At 39.3% G+C, this 23,577-nt stretch overlaps 1 protein-coding gene across 1 annotated transcript in view; it reads left to right on the forward strand.

Moving 5' to 3' along the window:
• The window catches only part of HAUS8 (HAUS augmin like complex subunit 8), a 792,482-nt gene that overhangs the window by 272,298 nt on the left and 496,607 nt on the right, over positions 1-23,577 (forward strand). Inside the window, exon 6 of the mRNA XM_044054770.1 lies at positions 19,573-19,674. Coding sequence (XP_043910705.1) covers positions 19,573-19,674 — 102 coding nt within the window. The remainder of the gene's footprint in view (positions 1-19,572; positions 19,675-23,577) is intronic.

Raw genomic sequence — 23,577 nt, forward strand, 5'->3', positions numbered from 1 at the left:
CACATCTCTGCATAGTTTATTTCCATTTCTGTCCATCTCTACATAGCTGTTTTTGTTTGATAAGGTTTACATATGTTCCTAAATCCAACCCATTTAAAGATGCAGCTTTTATTACATTTGTGTGTCCTTCACTTGTTTTATTTATTTTTGTTGACCGGGCTAGTCTAGCTGGATACGTATCCATTTTCAGCAGAGGCCCGGGGAGAAAAACTCCATGTACAAATTCATTAAGGTATTAAAAACTTGGCAAATAAAGACTAGCTACAATTATACAGCATAACAAGTACAGAAGTTAGTATTGTGAACACTGTACAGAGACATTAGAGTAGATATAGCATAATCATATTTTAATTCTACAGAGGGGTTGCAAATACAATCATGCAACAGTTAACATAATTAAGCATCAACTTTCATTTGAGAGACAAGAAACTTAAATCCAAAATCACAAAGTAAGGGAAAGAAAAGAAAAAAAGAAAAAGAAAAAGAAAAAAATAAAGTAGAGACAAGACAGGAGAAAGAGCAGGTAAAAAAAGTGGTTGGTAGTCAAAAGTCAGTGACTCACAGGGGTGGGGTTTGTTAAAAAGCATGAGAGGAGGGGGGCGAAAAAGTAAAAGTATGTTTTAATCCGGCTTAGAGCAGGGACAAAGCCATTGCCCTTTTAGGTAATATCTGAGGTGTTTCTTAAAGAGTTGTGTAGAGGAGAGAGAAGTGAGTGTGTCAGGAAGCTTGTTCCAGATTCTACCAACCACAATGGAAAAGAGTGAATCTCTTGCTTTGTTATTTGATATATTGTTGGCAATGTGTAACTTGTTAGCTGAGCGTAGTGTTGTAAGATTTTTCTATGGGGAGATCAGATTAGAAAGGATAGGGGTGCTAGTAGGGTGGTGGAGAATGTTTTGAGAAATCAGAAGTTGATTATATTGTAGTTGGTTCTGTAGTTCTAACCAACTGAGTTGTTGCAGGTTGCAACAGTGGTGGGTTCTATAAGGGGAGCCAGTAGCAAATCTAGTGATGTTATTATAGCTCATTTCCAGCTTGGAAAGATTATGTTTAGATAGATTGGTATATATGGCAGATGCATAGAACAGGGTAGATGTAAGCTGAGTCTGGGCAATAGATTTCCTAGCTAATGGGGTAAGAAAGGGTTTAATTCTGTACAGAGAGCCTAGTTTTTTATTGATGGTTTTTATAGTTTTGTTAACATGGTCATCGAAGGTGAGGTTATGGTCAATAGTTATTCCGAGGAGACGAGCAGTAGAGTCTGGGGAAATACAAGTACCATTGTTAGAGGTAATGGTAAAGTGGATTTGTGGTGATTTTCGGTTGGGAGTAAATAGTAAAAGTTTTGTTTTTTTGAGGTTAAGGAGGAGGCAGCGTTGGGTAAACCATATTTCTACTTTATTAAATACAGTTTGGGTAAGGGTTTGGAGGAAGATTTGGCAGTACAGATAAGTGTAGAGTCATCAGCATATTGTATACAGGAAGTTTGTGGAAAAGCAGTATGGAGATCATTAATGAAAATGGAAAAAAGAAGAGGCCCTAGAATAGAGCCTTGGGGTACACCAGTGTCCACTGGGATGGGTTTGGATAGTTTATTGTCCCAGAGTACTGCTTGCTTTCTGTTTAAAATATAGGATTTAAACCAAAGGATTGCTTGTTGGTCAAGATGTTGTGCTTTTAGTGTATTGATAAGTAGGTTATGATTAACCATGTTAAAGGCTTTAGATAGGTCGACAAATAGAGCAGATGAGAGAGAGTTGTTTCGATTCTTGTTAATACAGCCAGTAAAAGTTAGCAGGGCAGATGTAGTACTATGAAAGGGTCTGAAACCGTGTTGGCAATTAGCAAGCAAGTTGTTGTGGAGAAGGTGCTGAAGTAGTTGATGGTTGATACATTTTTCCATGATTTTAGCTAAAGGGGAGAGTAAAGCAATTGGACGGTAGTTGGAGATTTCAGTGGATTTACCTCCTTTGTGTAAGGGGATTATATGGGAGATTTTCCATAGAGAAGGGATGTAACCTTCTGAGATAGTTCTGTTTATAAGGATGGAAACAGGGTATGCAATAGCTTTAGCAGCGATTTGAAGGTATTCTGCTGGGAGACAGTCAGCAGAAGGGGTGCAAGGTTTAAGTTTTTGAAGGAGTTTACAGATAAAGGTAGTTGGTACTGGTTGTAAATGTAGGGGGGAATACAATTGTTGGTATGTTGTGTAGAAGTGGGTGTAATGGGTGTTTTTGTCTTTCTTATAACTGATTGGCTTTTTCACTTCTAGCTTCAACATTGCCATTTGTATGCTTGTTACTTAACACATTCTTGCATCCTGCTGTGACTATGTATTCTTCTTTTTGATATTTCTCCTTCTACCTTCTTATTTTTTTTGCATTTCAGGTTATCTATTGATATTCTCAGTTTGCCTATTCTTTCATATTCTAGCTATAGAAGACTTCCTTTCTTTTTTTCCTTGTTTTAACTGTCAGATGTAGTTAGCCGTACTTACTATGCACAACCTTGCATTTTCAGTTTCTACTGTTTTGTTTGCCATCTATCTTTCCAGTTATTTGGTCTGTTTTCCTTTAGTTTTACATTCTTCCTTTTGTTACATGCTTCCATTTGCCAATTTATTGTAAGTAGCTATATCCGTAATTCTATTGTTAATGTCTTGATTGCTTCTGTTGACACTACTGTCCAGGTGTTTTCATGTATGCCTCAGTGTTACCTCTTCTTTTATCAGGTGCTCATAGATTTTCCCTTAACATCAATAGCACATTCTCTAGAATAGTGCCACCCATCTCACAGGTTCGTAGGTGTTTGCTTTGAACTGATGTCATTGTCATTGGTAATAGCAGCATCTGATCTAAGGCTTTTATTTATGTGCCCTTTTCATATTTGCCTTTTGTCAATCCCTAAGGCATCATTTTCAAACAGAGTATGCATATTGCAGATATTACATTTATAAACAGTGTTTGTTTTATAGAGAAGTTTACTAAGGCTGTGTCAGGTAGATCCTTGTTATTGGATTCATATTGAAATGTTCTTGATCTTGTCTGAACTCTGAATTTGCTGTTATGACACATGGAATCTAACTTTAGGGCACAGAACTTGGTTCTATATCTCAGAGTTTGTGTCACAAAACTAAATAGCAGTAAATGGTTAATTCAAAGAGGTACAATCTTGCACTTGATTATGTGGTATAAAGATAAGCTTTTTTATTTGCTTTTGATGATCAGGAAGATCTGACTAGATCGCAAAATACCATTTTTAGTGGAGGCACAGGGAGAAAACCTCTACAACAGTTCAATGCAAAAATGCAGAAAACATGTTTTTAGGGAAGTACTAGGATGTTCTTCGTGTTTCACTGTTGCAGTCATTACATTTGGGTAATCTGCTGGCACGTTGCCGTCAGTCGGCCTGATTAACAAAGTCTTGGGTCCTGCGTTGGTTGCTGTCCCTTCTTCCATGACGTCAGGTCGTCAGGGGTATAAAACATGCAGCCGATGCCATTTTCATCAGTCTTTCTTGCTGCGTGGTGCCCGAAGCAGAAGCAGTTCGCAAGTGCCGGTCGGCTGACTCCTGAAATTTTCGTTTTCAAGTTTCAGAACCGAAGTCTTCAACCTAAAGCTAAGTACCCCGTTGGGGAAACCTTTTCTTGCTCCTTACCGATGTCAGTAAAAGTTAATAATTGTATTACTTGTGGGAAGCAAATACCTCATAAGGATTTTCATTTGTACTGTATTCCTTGCCTAGGCCCTGACCACAAAGTGCCTTGCTGTCGATTTTGTGCTAAATTTAACCAACGCACTATTAAGCGTCGATATATTTTTGCATCTAAATATTTTGGCTCAAGATTTAACTACAAAAAGAAGAAGCCAGCACCAGACTCCTGAGGCATATTAAAAGTTATTTACTCATTATAACATGACAAGACAGCAAAAAACGGACTCAGTACACCCAAAATGGTTGTACCGGTTTCAGCAACAGCTTTCCTCAGCAACCAAACATGATGCAAAAATGGATAAACCTCAAGATTTAACTATCCAGAGATGTTGTCGATTAGCATTCACAAAAAAATGCAAAGAAAAAGGCAGAGACAGACTGTTGAGGTTCAAAACCGACGATAAAGCTTCTCCTAAGTCAGTCGCCGGTACTCAGTGAGGCGCTTTCACAGCCCCTGATTCCTGCTACTTTTGATCCGCAGGCTTCTACTGAGACCCATTCGGAGTCCGGTATGCCATTTGACACTTTAAGTATTGAACCCACGGATGTCTCTACCTTAGATGGGTCCGGAGCCGCTGAGCAGGTTCTGGCTTCTGAGGGTGTTTTCAGGCCTAAAGACTTGTATATTAAACTGACGCCATCTTCAAAAACAAGGCCAAAATCATCTTCTGTGTCTAAAATACCGATGCCTGGGCCACGTGCACAGGCCCCTATGCCTAAAAAACAAAAAACAAATGATCAAAATGGCTGAGGATTTAATTACCTTGCTAAGAGGCTTAGGCAAGGCACTGATTATGAATCTTCAGATCAGGTTTCCATTTCTTCTGATTAGGAATTATCTATGCCATCTTATGAGCACTGTGATGCAGAAGAATCCATCCCTTCTGCTTCTCCTCCTGAGGATTTTTCTTTTGGTGAAACTTTGCATACCTTAAGGGAACATTTTCATTGGGAGAGTCAGGATTTTTCGGAATCTAAAAAGAGGCTTAGGGATTTCCTTCTTCTTCCCCAGCATAGGCCTTTGGCTATACCCCCTGTTCTAGATGTTGTTGATGATGTTTTTTCAGAATCCAGCTTGGCTCCAGATTCCCTGCCTCCTGCTCCTAGTAAGCCAGACAGACAAATTACATGCATATATATATATATATATATATATATATATATATATATATATATATATATATTGGTATTTTGCTCCCCATTTGGGGGGCACCTGACATCTGGGGCAAGAAAAACTGATGAAAATGGTGTCGGCTGCATGTTTTCTACCCCTAACGACCTGACGTCATGGAAGAAGGGTCAGCAACTGACGCAGGACCCAAGACTTTGTTAATCAGGCCAGCTGAGGGCTACCTGCCAGCAGATTACCCAAATGTAATGACTGCAACAGTGAATACTCCTGAGGCATATTACATTTATGGTAAGTGTACACAGCTGTACTTTAGCTGCCCTTATGGTCCATTTTAAGTCTAGTCAGTTTCCTTTTAATGCTCAAATTAACCATCCCATTACTCATTAATTATACATTACCCCAGATGAGAATAACTGGGATCATACCATAGATAATTTGAGGGGACCCGTGTATGAGATAAAGCGGTTATGTGCTGCCTCTGTCCATTATAATCTCCTTTTCTGAGATTTAAAAAAATTCACTTACAGGCTTGCTGTTTCCTGAACTGTTTGTAAGTTTCTGTGAGGCCATTTTTGCTTGGGCTAAAGGAAAGTCTCTCTGTTGATCAGTGGCAGTGAATAACATTGAGCAGCTTCCCTGCCCCCCGTAGGAGTGGTTACTGACTTGAAACTGTAGTTTTATTGTCCATTTTGGGTATATTCCTGCTTCTTTCCAGCCCCTGCTATCAAGCACGCCTTAACGTGCTTTAGCGCGGAGTTGCCACTAGAGCAGCATCGGGCAGCGCCGGTTTAACAAGGTTAAACTTTTTCTGGCTCCATAAAGTCTGTTCTTCAATTTTTCCCTTAGAACTGCTCTGTTAGGAACCTAAACAGTTTACACCTTCACTAAAAAGCGCAGCACTTGTTCCTAATTGCTTTTTCTTCTCAAAAAGCTCAGCACTTGTCTTAAAAGCATATCCCTTGTCTTATAAGCATTTTCTTTGCAGGTCAAGCACTCCTATATTATACAAATCCCTCACTTGCAAAACCCACCAGGAGTGCCCACTTCCCTGCTAAACCCTCTACTTTTCTGTCTCATACCAACTCATAATTCTTTCTAGCATGTCGAAGGGTCAGATGCTGGCGTCCTCTCCTGCCCAGTTGGTGAATCTGGGAATTCTGAGGCAATGTTACAATTGCCTCATGTACACGGACAACCCTCTCCTCCTCCCACATAACACTAACACTTGAGAGATGCAGCTATTTAGCCAAACTGGAGGCTGAGCTCTCTCAACTCAGGACTGGCAAGACCAGGCAGGAGGAGAAGGCAACTACACACACCACAATACAAGTCTCACATAACTCAACCACACCACTGAATCAAACACATAAACACACTAAGACATACTCGAGGCTCTGAGTAAAATTTACCTAAACAGCAAAGGCCTCCAAAGCAGACACCCAAGCAACTGCAAACTCAAGACACCACACAAACAACACATAAAAACAAAATCAGTGTGCAAAGCAGTCACTGCCCTTAAGGCCAAATACAACACCAAACATACTTGTCATAGGTGACTCCATAGTCAGACACACTGACGTCCCACTCACCAGGCTGAACAAGGAGAAGGTCACGGTAAGCTGCCTATCGGGCGCTAGAATCCGCCACATAACACAAGCACTCAGGTCACTCCACTGCAAGTACAAGTATGACACAGTCATTGTCCATGCTGGTGTGAACGACCTGAGACGTACCTCCCTGGACTACATGAAAAGAGACATAGAGGAGCTCTCTGATTATGTAGCCCAGGCAGGTATGACCCTGACCCTGAGCAGTATCCTTCCTTCACCACGAATGATGCCACAATATAGTGATAAGATGATCAGCTTTAACAACTGGCTTAATTTCTGGTGTCATTCAAAGGGGATCCAGTGTCTGTCTGCTTGGGATGACATGCTTGACAAGCCACGCTGCTTCACAAGGGACGGCTTGCACCTGTCACCCCTGGGATTCCGGATATTGGCTAAGGCTCTTGCCACCCTCATAGTGCCTTTTTTAGGCAAGGCTCAAATTCTAAACCTACCACCCAAGAAAACAAAAACGGGAAGAAACTAAGGGTAATGCTGCTCAATGCCAGAAGTCTAAATCTCAAAATGCACGCACTTGAGGCCCTTCTCAGTATGGAGAACATCGATGACTGTGCTGTGACTGAAACCTGGTTCAAAGCTCCTGAGAGCACCCCGGCACTATCAGGTTTTACCTCATATCATGCGTTCTGGCCCCAAAACCCAGACCATACCACAAAAGGAGGGCGTGTATCCATATTCATCAAGGATACCCACACCTCCAGGTTGGTGGCTACGCACGAAGCATTGGAAACCATCCAGGTGCAATTAACCATAGGCAAAACTGCTCTACAATTTGTAGCATGCTACAGGCCACCCTCTCAAACTCAGGAAACCCACACAGCCTTCCTGAAGACACTGGAGGGTATAAATGTATCACCAAACACCATCATATTGGGTGACTTCAACTACCTGAATATAGACTGGGAACATTACTCAAGCCCCAACTTTCTAGCCCAAAGGTTCCTGGAGTTCATAAATTCAAATGCCATGGAACAACTAGTCACTGTCCCCACAAGAGGAGAAAATATACTAGATCTCATCATCACAAACATGGGGACAAAATGCTCCACACCGGAAGTATATCCCTCTTTGGTGAGATCAGATCATAAACTAATCTCACTAGAAATCCACATCCCACCCCCACCCCAAACAAAAAAGACCACAGTGAAGAACTTCTCTAAAGCAAACTTCACACTACTCAAGACAGGTGTGGTATCCTTCAAGGCCCCCGAGCCAATGGAAACCATAACCCAAGCTGCGGAAGCCCTTACAAATGCCTTCTATGAACACCTTCAGGACTGCATGGATCAGGCAATCCCAAATAAAACCAAGACTCTTTCCACCAAGGGCAAACGTCCAGTCTGGTGGACCCCAGCCATAAACAAACTTTACAATAAGAGGAGAAAGCTATTACATGATAGAGCAGAATCCCAAAAAGGGAAGGCATCTTTGATCAGTACTAGCAAGAAACTACGATCCCTCATAACATCATCCAAGGCCAACTTTGAGAAAAAAATTGCCATAGATTCAAAAGACAATCATAAGGCCTTCTTCAGCTATGTCAGAAACCTGGGTGGAAACTCCCAGATATGCTCAGAATTAGTCCAAAATGATACAAAAATCACTGAACCCACAGACATTGCCAACATACTGGCAGACAGGTTCAGCGCAAACTTCACCCCCTCTCCCCAAAAGGAGAGATAACTATCCCAACAGAGTGTAGCCTCCCAGACATCTCAAATGCGCAGGTGAAAGCTGCTCTCTAAAGCTAAAAACACAGCATCAATGGGACCAGATGGTGTCCCCGGCTGTGTGCTACATGAACTCAATGAAGAACTAAACCCGCACATAAGGCAGCTGTTTAATCTTAGCCTTACCACAGGATATGTGCCCAAGGAGTGGCGTACGGCAACTGTGGTCCCACTCCACAAAGGCGGTGCCTCTACAGACCCTGGTAATTACCGCCCCATAAGCTTAACAAGCCTGGTCTGCAAAGCTATGGAGAGGATCATAATGGAACTCATAAACAAGGACATAGGGGACTTGCAGACCTTGGACCCAACCCAATTTGGCTTTGTCAAGGGCAGATCTTGCCTTTTGAACTTGGTCGACTTCTTCGAAACAGTTACCAAGGCCATTGATGAGGGAAAGGCAGTCCATACAGCCTACCTTGACCTTGCAAAAGCTTTCGACACAATATCCCACTCGGGTATCATAGAGAAACTTACCAGCTTAAATGTAAACCCATATGTTACAAGATGGGTTGCAAACTGGCTAAAGGACAGAACCCACAGGGTTAGAGTAGCTGGAGCCATGTCAGACTCCAAGCCAGTTACAAGTGGTGTCCCACAGGGCTCAGTCCTTGGCCCCCTATTGTTCGGCATCTACTTCTCAGAAGTACAGGCAAACATAGGAGGACTATGGCTGACAAAGTTTGCGGATGACTGCAAACTGGGTGCCATAGTGGATAGTACATCGGACACAGACATCCTTCAGAGGGGTCTCACGGAAACTGATAGCTGGTGCCAGAGCCATGGCCTGAAGTTAAATGCAAAAAGTGTATAGTCATACCCTTCGGGAAAAACAAGGTAACCCCAAGCTACCATATAGGTGGCAACCCACTAAGCACAGAAGAGGTTATCAGGGACCTGGGTACCCAGGTTGACAGTGGCCTCTCGTTTGACACTCACGTTGCTAAAGTGGTCCGAAAGACCTTCTACATTGCCCATCTGATCATGAAGGGATTCACATCCAGATCAAGTGAGGTCATTGTTCCCCTGTACTCTTCACTTATCAGACCAATGATCGAATACAATGCCCCATTCAGGATGTATCTCACCCGACACCTGCAGCAATTGGAGAGACCCCAAAAGTTCCTCACCAAAAGGATAAAGGGACTCCAAAACCTGTCATATACTGCCAGACTGAAGAAACTCCAACTCTATTCAGTTGCATACTGTCTGCTCAGAGGTGACCTGTGCCTGACATACAAGGCCATAACCAACCCGGAATTAATGGACATGCTCCACCTCAAAAAATCCAAATCCACCAGAACCACTAGAGCAAGTGACTTAAACCTTAGCACGGATATAAATAGGACGTGCTGGAGGGATAGATTTATCACCCAGAGACTCCCCATGCTGTGGAATAAAATCCCAGTCCATGTGAGGCAGAGCACCTCACTGGCTCTGTTCAAGAGAAATCTTGACCAGTGGATGGGAGATCGTAGGTTTACCCCGGGAATCATCTCTGTGTCACTGCTGGACAGAGGCACAACAAACTAATGGGCACATTATTTCTAACATAAGGGGTGGCGTAAGCCACATAACTGGGCTAGGCTTATAAATGCCTTGGGGCAGATAGCCTAGTATAAACCTATGAACCTATGAACCTATAAGCACAAGGGGCAGTCCTGAGTTAAGTTTCTATTTTTTATCCTAGATCCAAGTTACGCTTGAGTGTGGACAGAATGAACTTTTTTTTACGTGGAGAAGGGAGTCTATTCCAGAGCAGCAGTATCCATGAGATATTCCTGTCCCTTTCTGTTGATGTTATATTTGTTGATATAGCAACAAAGTTAACAGTGCATGTGACGGAGTAGTTCAGAAGAACAGAACTGTAGTATATTATGAGCAATATTCATGACTACAGTCAGTAAAGATCATGAATACAGTAGTTTAGCCATGTAATTGTATAGCTCATTAAGTATAGTTGAAATTTGACAAAAGTCAGTTTTCTCTTTCAAATTGGATGCCTATTTTGGTGAGTTCTTCCTCAGAGGAGTGTCATTTGTAGGCATTATTCCTCTGGCTACAATTACTTAAAACTAATTATAAGTGCAGCTGTGCCAAGGCTTCAAAGAGGTAAGTATAGCTAGCCATTGTTCATTCATTGTTATGCAATACAATGTATAGTAGCTGCTCTGCTATAAATTTAATTATTTATTTTAACAACATTGATCTGTCTTGATGTAATTCAAGGTGTCTCATTTTTTCACTATCTCTGCCTCAAAGATTAATTAGATGCAAAACCACCTCATAGGTTGTTTTTTGATTTCCTTACTGTATATACCTATCTGCATCCTTTCATGAGCATGCTCAGACACACAATAAAGACAAGTTGCTATACACTGACACACTTCATGTTTACCATTAGTTGTGGACTATGACTTGTTGAAGAGGTAAATTATATAAGCCCATCCTGTTCAGTCAAAGCTATTAATAGTTGCCTCTTGGGAATGTGACAGCAGGAGGAAGCGTGTGCATAGCAAAAGGCTTTATAGCCCCCAGCATGTACTTGGCAAGCCCTTCTGTCGCTAATACAAAAGAAATGCAGTCCTGTACAATTAAAAGCCCAAGTAAAATAATGAAGTTTGTTTGTGTCTTTCGGCTTTTCCCGGTTAGGCGTCGCCACAGCGGAACTCCTGTCCGCTAATGATTGGCAGTAGATTTTTACGTACTGGCTTGCCGGGCCTAACGCACAACCTTCAACAAAGGAACGCCCATTCACACATGTCACCACACAGAAGACACTCTAACTGAGAATCAAACAGGCAACATCTAACTGTGAGGCGGCAACGCTACCGCACCACCACCACCGCAGTCAAGTAAAATAATGAAGTACAAAATTTAAAAAAAAAAGATAAACCCGATGTGGAAAAATGAAGTGTAATAAAGCAGCATAAGAGGCTAATACGTATTAATCCTTGCAGAATTGCTGCTCATATTTGGACGAAAATTTGTTCATGATCAAGTTCTCTATCTCTAAACAAAGCTAAAGATGATGCTGTGTTGGTGCTGAGAAAACAGGAGGAAGTGTGTGTGAGGCACGAGGCTTTCCTCGTCCCAGGAAATACTGAAAGTTTCACTCTGCTAATAGCCCTGTCTAACAACACATTAAAATTGAGCATAAACTAAAAATCAGGAAAATAAATAAATAAATAAACTATAACTAAGGCAGCATAGAGACACTCCTTCACTCTTTACAAATTGACATGGCATTCCATAATTGATTCTATTTCTCCAGAATGTAATCCGCAAACTTTTCAAACAGAAGGAGACTGTGAAAATGAGATTATCACAGTTCTTTTTGAATTACAAAATGATTACTTATGATACATCTCCATCACAACTGTTTATGTCAAGAACTCTGAAATTCCTGGTTTACTTGCTTTTTCCAGATTTGAAAGCAAATATCTAGAGAAAAATAGTGGGCTGAGAAAATGACTGTTGTTGTTTGTCTTTCGTCTTTTCCCGGTTAGGGGGTGGCCACAGCGGACCACTAATGATTGGTAGTTGATTTTTATGTGCCGAGTTACCAGCCCTGAAGCACAACCTTCAAAGAAGGTATGCCCATTCACACACGTCTCCACACAGAAGACACTCTAGCTGAGAATCGAACCGGACAGCGCCTTACTGTAGGCGACAACGCTACCGCAGCTGACTGTAAGTTTGTTTAAAAGAACTACAGTTACAGTCTTAAATCAGTTTTTGAAATAGTGGCTTATTCATGATCACGTTTCACCTTTGAGAAGGTGCATCAGTCAAATGGACCAGAATTCATAGAGACTGAAGTAGTTATTGACCTTGGAAGGAACAGGATGGCTTCTTTAGCACCACAGAATTTCACAAGTTTACATCTAGAGACTGTTATACTACTGGAAGTTGCAATTTATTAATATGCACCTGTACGTGTGGTGGTTAAAAACCTTTAAGAGCTTAGTGACAGTTATATTTTGTGTTGACATTCCATCTAGACATTTTGTTGTGAAAGGCGCACATGAGGTGTGTATATATATATATATATATATATATATATATATATATATATATATGTACACACACACACACACACACACACACACACACACACACACACACACAAATTGCTGGCATGTAGCAGGTGTGTGTTTTCACCCAGGATTACTCTGATGCACTGAAATTAAGGCCCTTGCTAGGCATCAAGCAAGCCTTCATCATCCAGTTTTAACTATATAAATACATAAGCAAGTAACCCGCATAAATGAAAGTACAGTCTATTTCTAACTTGTAGCTTGGCAAATTTTTTACTAAGAAAACTTTGCACTGTTGCCACTTTTCTTTTACCTTGATGTTACCCAGTGTTGAAACTGAACCAGAAGGTACACAAAATGTGTGTGTCTGTTTAGAGCAACATCTGATTTCCTGTACTTATGTCCACACGTACTGAACTTTCAGCACTTTGTGGCACTTCTGTTAACCCATTCCTGAAAAGAAAAGCTCACTGATCTCTTGTCAACTCTCCCTTTCAGTTCTTCCCCTGAAAATAACACCAGATTCTTGTGGCACAACTGTTTAACCACTCACTTACTACCAAAGCATGCAAAGTCTCGCCAAAGAAAATAACTATTACAGAAAGATTTACAGTAGTGTTAGCATGGAGCTTCAAATGTTATACATCCTTCAGTCAGTTGAAACACACTGAAACCAGCTATGCTGTGGTAACACCTTAGCCTAACTTAAGGTGACTCCATTAAGCAGCTTACAGACCGTAGAAGGAGCAGCTGTGGGCTATATGCAGCTTTAGAAATCAAAAAGAATCTTGGAACAGATAAGACATGTAGCCCGCAGGCCACAAGTTATCGATTCCCACTTTACAGGGCGAAGAATTCAGCTTATAGAAAGGCATTAATATCTGAGTACTAAACCGTAGTAGAGCTTTGATAAATTTTGAAGTTAAGAAACAAATTATTCCTTTGCTGAAAACTTTAACAACATGATAGTTGTACAGCTACTAGCCTGTTGATTAACTGCCTTGATTTTCTTATAGGATCATAGGTGGTTACCAAGTTATAGAGGCTTATCGGCCCATGAGCCATTTAAGTCTAACCAAGCTTACCCCAAATTTACCAATATGTTGCTGCCATGTGTCAATATCTAAGGGACGTTTAAGGTTCTGTATAAGGCTTGTACTCATCAAGCATTCATAGGCTGTTTCTGTCCATTAGGAACATAGATGCTAAACCAGGAGTAAATTTGTGATTTCCCATTCATTGGTCCAAGTTATATTTGAATAGGGTTAGGGATGAGCTTTTCTTCACATGGATGAGAAGCCCTTTCCAGCGAATGGGTAATCTTTGAGATACATATCTGTCCCTCCAACATGTCTTGTTTACAGATGAGGTTTAGATCCTTAGTACATGTATTACTGATGCTATTTGCTTTGTGGATGGGTAGCAAATCCATACATTTTGGATCAGAGCAAGGCGTAGATCACCATACAGAAGTATGTAGGAGACAGAGTACAGGAATAGGACTTAGTTTACTGCTTTTTGTGAGTAATCTGTCTGGTCTCTCTGCTATTGCAAGTGTTTGGTTGGGTACATGCCGAAAAGTACATTTTACTCCATGATTGGTGGAACAGTGACCTCATTTGACCAGGATGCCATACTCTTACTTTTAAGTCATGTAGTTTAGAATGGTTTTCTCACCACAGCTCACATGTGGTGCTCAAAGGTCAGGTTACTCTCAACTTGTTTTCCCAAATCCCTGTTCACTGCTTCTACATTCATGGGTGTGGTGTCAGTGTGGTAATTTTCAGGTGTACCATCCAGTTTTAGCCAAGATGGTGGGTATCCCCAAGATACACAACCACCATTTTATCAGGCTCCAGGTCCAAAACATTCAACATCGGCAGATTGATTGACAGTTGGCTCAAGAAGACCTATGACAACATTCAACATATTATCAAGGACTCATGGAGGTTTTTGGGGGCCATCACAGGATATATATAACACCAACCAACTACTTAACAGTGGATGTGGGATGACCTTTTTTCAAGTATACCCAGGACAGAGGGACTGGAATTTTTTGAAAGAAGCCTTACCAGTTCCATTTTTTTTTGGGAAAAGATCAGCCTCATTTGTGACATGATGTCTCTTGTACTGGACTACAACTACATCTCATTTCATTTTAGGCAGACTAGAGATCTAGTCATGGCAGAATGGGAATCAGAACACGCCCTACTACAAGGACATTGCTTTATACATCAGATATTTGGATGACATCTTTATCTTATGGAAGGCATACAGGAATTCATGATTTATTTGAACAATACTGTGGAGTTTCTTCAATTTACCCCATGAATTCAGTAATAAGGAGATCTCATATCTGATGTACTATTGAGCAGTAATGAACTAGGGGGTTCTTCGAGAATATACAGAAAACCTAAGGACAATGTATACGAGCGGCAAGGGATGTCATCCAACACACACATTTAGAATCTGACTTAATACTATCAAGGACATGTTTCTTAGAAGAAAGAGTGTTACTTAAAATGGTCAATAAGGTTATTAAATTTGTACAAGGGGAATGGGGCAAGAAATATCCTCTATTATAGGTTCCATCCACTATTCCCTTGGAAAGGGTCTGTGTCCTTACATATACCCCTAGTACATATATTATCAGAGAAATTTTGGAAAAGCATTGGAACACCTTGATGGTTATGGATAAGGACCACATATTGGACCCAGCACAAGATGTGTCAAGAGACAGCTGTTCCAAACAAAACACCAATAAAAAACTTGGCACAGTGAAATGTGGAAGTTGCAAGCAGTGCAAATACATAAATCCAAGTAAGACCATTATTCTTGGAGACATCTGTCACACAACTATTAGATGTGGAAGAGGAAACTGCAAAACAAAACAGATTGTGTATGTGGCTATCTGCAAAAAAATGTACACATTATTATGAAAAACAGAGAGGCAATTTAACAGGCGAATCTATGAACATGTGTACAGAATAGGGAAAAATGCACTATACAGACACATTCTAGACAAAGGGGAAGACCACTGCTTCTTATTTTCCATTATTGAACAGATTGATTGTACACCTTTTGGAGGGGATTGGAAAATGAAACTATCATTTTGTGAAAGTAAATGGCAAATCATAACAGATTCTACAAGACCTCCTGGCCTCAATGATTTCATTAGCTTAAAACCCTTTTTAGCATTAGAATAAACACAAGCATAAATGATTGGGATATTTGTAAGGACATGTGTATTGGTCCGCTGAATGTAATAGATAATGTTACATCCAACACTTGTTTTATTACATTTTTAACTTTTTGAACTTATTGAACGTTTAGAACTAGAATATGTATGGCACATATTATTGTAAATATTTTTAAAAGTTTTTTAAAACAACACAGTATTGTACTACTGCCTAGCAGACATCTCTTTAAAGTAATTCTTTAAAGCAATTCAGTTTTATTCAGATTTTTATTCAGTTTTTATTCAGTTTTTGTTGGTTTTGGCGGGCTTTCAGCTGGCTTGATTGATTAATTAATTAATTACTTAATTGTGACTAGCTGGATGTATATATATACCTTTAGCACACCTCATTAGTTGTTCTGAGGAAGGCTGGGGTACAGCCGAAGCTTACCAGTTTTGTTTTGATCTTGTTGATCTACAAATAAAATCTACTTTGGATATACACTTGTGTCCTTCTTCCACTGCTTCGTTCTTGTGTTGTTGCATACTTTTCGTGAAGAATTTTCAGGTGTGGCTGTTTTTCCAAAAGGTACTATTATGCATTTTTTTTCACATTCAATTTTAGTCCATGGCTCTTGGCACCAGTTTGCATCAGACCTTCTTGATGGGTACAGGTGTATTTAGAGAAGTCGGTGACTATGCTTAGTTTGCAGATGTTCATCGTGTTTCACTGTTGCAGTCATCACTGTAGGGTTCTTCCTGCCGGCAGGCAGTCCTTGGTCGGCCAGAATCCCAAAGTCTGGGTCTGGCGTCGGCTGTTCAGTCATGCTCCCTGACGTCAGAGCGCCAGGAGTACAAAGCTGCCAGCCGACGCCATGTTTTCCAGTCTTTCTTGTCGTGCGGTGGAAGCTGTTCGCAAGTGCCGGTTGGCTGACTCCTGATATTTTTCGTGCGTCATTCCGAAGATTTTCTTCTTCTTCTCAAAGCTAAGTACCCCGTTGGGGAAACTTTTTTCTTGCTCCAGTCCGATGTCAGAAAAAGTTAATAATTGTATTTCTTGTGGGAAGCAAAAACCTCATAAGGATTTCCACTCTTACTGTATTCCTTGTTTAGGCCCTGACCATGACGTAGCTAGTTGTCAGTTTTGTGCTAGATTTAAGCAACGTACTATTAAGCGGAGATACGATTTTGCTTTTCACTACTTTGGCAGGCGATTTAATTACAATATGTCGTCGGACTCGCTTCCGACTACCGGAGTTCACAAATGACGCAAGGATAAGGACAGGCCTCCAAGGTCCAAATCAGATGATGGTTTACAAGTAGAGCCAGCTACAGGTTCGGCCGTCATCAGTGAGGCACTTTCACAGCCCCTGTCGTTGGCCATTACAGAACCGATTGCAGAAATGGACTCCCACGAGGAGCCAACTAGGCCTTTGAGTACTACTGGTGCAGGACCTTCGGATAATGCTCCCTCGGATGGGTCCGGAGCCGCTGTGCATGTACCGGCTTCCTAGGGGGTTTTCAGGCCTACACAGCTTCAAATAAAGGCAAAGACAAAGGCAAAGACTCCTTCTAAATCAAAGACTCAAGCCCAGGCCTCCTCTGAACCAGGACCCAAGTCTCAGAAACAAATGCTTAAAATGGCGGAGGACTTACTAACTATGATTAGGGGTTCACATTCCCCTCCAGACAAAAGGCCAAGACAAGAATTGGATTATGAATTATCTATTTCTTCAGTGTCTTCCTCTGAACAGGAATATACTTTCCCTCCTTATGAGGATTCTGATGCTGAGGAATCCATTCCTTCAGCTTCTCCCCCTGAGGAATTTTCTTTTGGGCAAACTCTGTATGACATGAGGGAGCATTTTCAATGGGAAGGGCAGGAGTACTCTGAATCTAAGAGAAGGCTTAGGGATTTCCTTCTTCTTCCCTAACACAGATCCCTGGCTATTCCTCCTATTTTGGATATTGTGGATGATGTTTTTTCTGAGGCTAATTTAACTCCTGACTCCTTTCCTCCAGCTCCTGCAAAGCCTGACAGGTAAGTATTACAGGGTCCCTGACTCCCACCAGTTTCTTTATAAAAATCCTACTGCTGATCCAGAAACCATTTCTCAGGGTCCTAAGGGTGTTAAGGCCGCCTCTGCTAAAAACACTATTCCGTCAGTTAAGGATTCTAGAGCTTTGGAGAGATGGTGCAAAAAAGTGTACACTTCTGCTACTTTATCCATTAGGGTTTTAAATTGTCAATTTCATATGCTAAAATATCAGCAATTTCTGCTGTCTGTTATGACACAAAAGCTAGGTACAATCTCTGCTTGTGCAGATAATAAAGAATTACATGATTTGCTACATGCTACTGAGCAGGTGGGGAAGCATGGCTTTACACTGTGGTTTTGATGCCTTGGAGGCTTCATGCAGGGCGGCTGCCACTGGCACAGTCATTAGAAGACATGCTTGGTTAAAGGAACAAAACTTGCCTGATAAAGTGAAAGCAAAGTTACTGGATGCTCCTGTTCAGCATAATGTTTTGTTTGGCTCTAAGGCTGAAGAGGTGATAAAGAAAATGGAGGATAAGGCAAAATCCATGCAAACGGTTAAGGAGTTCTTACAAGTTCAGCCCCAAAGATTTAGCAGAAATTGGCCAACTAAAAATTGGTCCTTTCCCAGCTTGGACAAGCCTCAGAGGGGTAGATATAGGTGCTCCAGAGGGAGGGCCCAAGCACACCCCAAGGGTGGAGAAGACAGGCCTCAATCTTACAGAAAACAGGCTCAATGACTCCATCCACAACCCCTTTTTTTGCCATTCTTGCACATGGGGTCGGGGTGACACTTCAGCAATGGCAGTCATCTAGGGCCAAGGCTCACACCTTTGGTTGGGAGAAGTATGTTGGAAGGTATTTCATATGGTGGAGCTGGGGGGGGGGGGAGTGTGTGGGAAGATTGAGCTAAATTTATCGGCCAGTAGATTGCTGTGTTACCTTGATTGGTAAAGGTAGTACTATCCACCACTCATTCAGCACACTGCTGTAAGCTGACTTTAAGGTTTCAGACATAGCTGAAGAAGACCTTGTGGCTGCCCTTAGCGTATGAGGCTATCCTGACCCCATAGTTGGCCCTGTTGGACTTAATTAGACCTCTTAGTTTCTTTTTTAGTTATATAACAGAGCACTTATCTTTAAGGGAGTTGCTGTTCCTGATTTTGACCATGAGTTTTCTTCTTTTTATTAATATTGTGTTTGCATGAGGATTCCACTGGTAGGCTTTGTTTTTAGTGTTTGTTTTCAGTTTATTTCTGGTAAGTATGACAGCCTCTACGCAGCCATTAACATGTTTGCAGAAGCACTCTGAATAATTCTGCATAGGTAGTTGTGGTTTCTGGGTTAGGAGGATCCCTGAATTTTGACAAACCATCACATAATGGCTGCTGAAAGTGGATAAGGTACACATACTAAACCTAAAGTACTTGATAATAGTTTTCAATCTTACTTGCAAACACTGGCTAATCTACAATGTATGTACTGTACCAGTGTACTATGTATGTATTCTACCTATGTTCCAGATTTCAGCTGTATACCACAAATCTATTAATTACCTTTATTTTTAAATTAATATTTTGTTTGTTCTCTCCATTGTAACTGTTGATGTGCTGCATACCACTGTAAAAACATGTCTTTTGTAATTTGTGGGTATACTGATCATGTCTAAATAACTAAATGTATCTGTAATTTTTCTATGTGGAGCGTTTCTCCCCGGGCCTCTGCTGAAAAAGGGCCTTTTCGGCTCAGTCAGATACCCCCGGTTAACAAATGTAAAATAAATAAAATAAAATAATAGGATGTAGTTTGCCTTAAAATACTTTGTTTTACTGGTTTAGCTGGGTTTTCTGTCATTTTAAGAGACACGCTTTATTTATTAGAATGAGTTATTTTGGCCTGCCTTCCTTACTTCATAATTTGTATTTCTATAGCACCTTGACAGTGAAACAACTATTAAATGAATGCTAATGTATTTGCTGTTTTATTCTAAATTGCTTTCCTTTTCCTTGCTTGATGTGAACTGTTGCTTATTTTGAATATCAAATGGATACAGTTAATAAAAATACATGAAGCTCTTTCTATTAATTAATTTTTGTGTATCAATTTCTTAGGTGGTCAGAAAAGTTATTTGGATACTACAACATGTGTCTTGCAATCCACTTTAATGGAAGGACATCGAATTGACCCACAGTGTGATCTGTCTGCTATCTATGGTAATACCAGTTCAAATCTTTCTATCCTCCGTATTGCATTTTATGTTGCTGTTGAATCATTGGAGGTAGTAATGGGCATTAAAGGCTACACTTTTAATTTTTTGATGTCAAACAGTCTTGCATTATTTAAACACAAAAGGAATGAGGTCACGTAATTTTTTTTCTAATAGCAATTTTTTGTGCAGGGTTCATCTTTTTAGAAGCTCGAGTCTTTTCTAATGCTCTTACTGAAGAATGCCTTTTCAGATTTTTGATGAGGCTTGACTCAATTCTGAGCTAAAATTCTAATGCTTTCTGTAGGGGATTAGACTAGTTATAATCTGCAATGTACTTCTGTAAACATTACATACTAAATACATACAGCAAGACGTACTGACTGAAATGTGCCCTAGGGCTTTACTAATGCAACAGTGGCAGAATTTCAGTCTTGTTTTAAAAATTATTTTGGTTCAGAGAACAGTATAAGGGAAAATTATAGCTGTGGAATAGTTATCTTGAAAAAAACAAAACAAAACAAATTGTAAAGAAGTGCATCTTTGTGCTGCACGTGTCTGTGTATGTGTGTGTTTAATTGTATACACAGCTGTCTGTTGTGCATAGTACTGCCAATGTTGATGTCTGCAAGCCTGAAGTTCTGAAGCACGTTCAAGACAGCAAGAATCATGAACTTCCAAGATGTCTTCACACTAATCAACAGCTTAATTTCAACTCTCCATGTGTGAAAATAGAAAGTGAGAGAAGTGAGTGCCATTGAAACTGTCATTTGGGTATACTTCAGTTACTGCCTAATAAGTGCACCATCTTGATGCCAGTAGTGAAGTAATTTGGAGAGCCTGAAAGAAAATTGACCAGAAAAGATGAAGAAAAAAAACACTGGTTGAGAAGGATCCTGCAGCTGTTCAGCAAAAAGCAATTCAATCTTCGGCTTTAGTTCAGCAGATAGCTTCCAGTAATTTAGAACGAAAAATAAATAAAATGTACTCAGAGGTGATTAAAACAAATGAAACACTGAAGGAATATATTGGCTAAAAAATGCTGGAAAAAATTAGAAATGGCTTTAAGTAGCTATTCAAACATACTGATGAAACTACAAATATCAGAGGTTGAAATGAAGAAAAGACTGTCTGAGTATGAGACTTAATAAAATACAAGATGGGGCATGCAGAGAAGACCTGCTGTACCAGAGAAACTGGAAGGAACACACTGTATAATTTTATGAAAACACTGGACTGTTGTTCCACAGCAGGGCTTGTTTACTGAAAGGGCACATTAAGTGTATGCTCAGAACTTGGCTGTGAGAATGCAGTCAAGACCTCTATTAATGAAGTTGCAATTCTACCAGCAGCTGAAAGTAGTTAACCAGGGGAATTATGTACATTATATTCTGAGTGAAATTTACAAAAAATATTTTTTGCATCTTTAAGTTGTTCGATTTTTTGCTCATTACTGACTACAGTTACTTAGAAAAAAGTGAAAGCAATTAATCTCAAAAGTTCTGATGCATAAGGATCCAAGGACAGCAGATGTTTCTTGTAAAATTTTCCTTTTAATATAGGACAACCAAAATAAAGAAAGTAAGTACATTTTAAGCTGTTCATCAGATGTATAAATATGTAATATATAATACACATCAATAACATTATATAGAAAAATTACAAAATCACATGATCACTACTAAAAACTACTAAAAATTTGCAAAAATTTTAAAAAAAAATTGATAAGGTAAAGTATAAATATATAAATAAATTTTTTAAAAAAAAATCTAAATCTTCCTAAGTTTATATCTATCCTTAATTAACTACAAAAATAATTATATATATATATATATATATAATATATAAAAGAAGAAAGAAAAGCAAAAATATTTTTTATTTTCTTTATTTTCTACAAAACTTAGCTTTAGTATTCTAGGTCATCTCAGGCCAGGGCCATGACCGTAATCTCCTTATAATCCCATTTTCTCTAATTTGTTCAGTTAAGTTATTAACAGTAATAATATCTCCATTCCTAATGTTTTTTAAAACAAATTATGAATTAAAAATATGTATGTTGATGTAGTGTGTTTAAAATGTGTACTTATTTTTAATTTATATTAAAAGAACTTACTTTTCTTGTAATTGTTCTCTCTTCCTTTTTCTCTTTCTCCTTTCTTTAAAATTCCTAATGTTGAAAATTTAAAGGACAATAAACAATAATACAAGATATTGAATTGATATATGATAGTTGTGATCATAGATATTGAATTCATGAATTTATATTTTCTATTTCATGGTTAAATTACCAACATAAAAATTCAATGACATAATGTAAATAACATGACAAAACATACAACACATTTTAAGTAAAAAAATCAAACACATTATTTTAAAAAACAAAAACACCATTTAGCATTTGAAATTAACAGAAAAAAAAAAATGTATATTAAAGGGACATACAAAAAAGTAAAATGAACAAACTGAGTCAAAGAGATTATGGTCATGGCCTGAATGATAGAGTAAGTAATAAAAGGTATAGTTTGAATTAAAATAAAAAGAAAAAACCTAATCCTCAACAAAAATTTTCTGTTAATATATATATATATATATATATATATATATATAATATATATATATATATATATATATATATATATATATATATATATATATATATTTATATTTTGTATTTATTTGAAATTTTTTTTGACTTTAGAGATTTAAACAGGCTTTTATAGAGAAGACTCTTGTTGTTTTGCTGCGTGCGTTCTGAGGGTGAAGGTTGCGTGCTCCACAGTAAGACGCCCTGTTCATGAGCGCCCTGTGAGCGCCCTTGTTCTGACATGCACCCGGGCTGCTCTTCATGCAACTCTGACAGTGCGCCGCTGCTCGCACCGCAAAAAGACTCAAAGTCATTATCGGACCAGACTTCCGCTGGTGTGGACCCCTTATGCCGACAATTTTACAACAACAAAAGTGTATACTATTTTAGTAACTTTTTATACATTATCAATTAAATTTAAAAATGCATTTATGTTTTTTGTTTTTTAATATATAAATATTTGTGACTTTAGTAAGCTACTGCATGTGACTTATGTGTTGTTTATATGTAAATGGTTTGAGCAAATGAAAATTTTACAAGAAACATCTGCTGTCCTTGGATCCTTACGTATCTGTTATGTTAACTGTATATTGGGTTATTCCTGTCGATGCAGCCGTTAATTTGGGACAGTTTTAGTCTGGATGTTTAAACTCCATTTGTTAAAAATATACATAGTTTGTGTCTTTGTTTTAAGTTGATAGGGGACGGAATGTTTTGAAAATGTGTTTAGTTTTTTTTTGTTTGAGGGTTTTTATTAAACCAAAAAAGACTTGAGAAATGTGACATATGTTCAAATGGGGAACATTAGCCTGCCAAACATTAGTGTGTGTGCATGTAAGACAAAAGTTGGAAGAACACATTAAAAAAACTATCCTGTATAATAAGTGGAAATAGTGACCTTTTATCATAATAGCTACTGTATCTGTAGTATCTTGGAATGTAAATGGCCTTACAGGTATAGACAAAAAGGAAAGAGTGCTGAAAGTACTGAATTATATTAAGAAATGCAAAGTGCAAATAGCAATGTTGTAGGAGACACATTTGGAAAGAAATGAGCATGTGGTAAAGCTCTCTCCAGTCAAGACTGAACTTGACAGTCAAGAGGAGGAGGTAAACATTTGCACCACACCACACTCATCACATAGTCTCACTAAATCTACACCACCAAAATTCACACATAGAAACACAAAAACATTTGCGGAGGCTCTCAGTAATAATCTGCTCAAGCAACAGAGACCTCCAAAGCAGAAATGCAAGCAACCTCCACCCCCCAACACAACCCAAATGACACATAGCCCGCAGACTCAGTGTGCCACTCAACCACAG

This window comes from Protopterus annectens, chromosome 13.part0, assembly GCF_019279795.1.
Source record: "Protopterus annectens isolate FY-2018-M chromosome 13.part0, PAN1.0, whole genome shotgun sequence".
Classification (NCBI taxonomy): Eukaryota; Metazoa; Chordata; order Ceratodontiformes; family Protopteridae; genus Protopterus; species Protopterus annectens.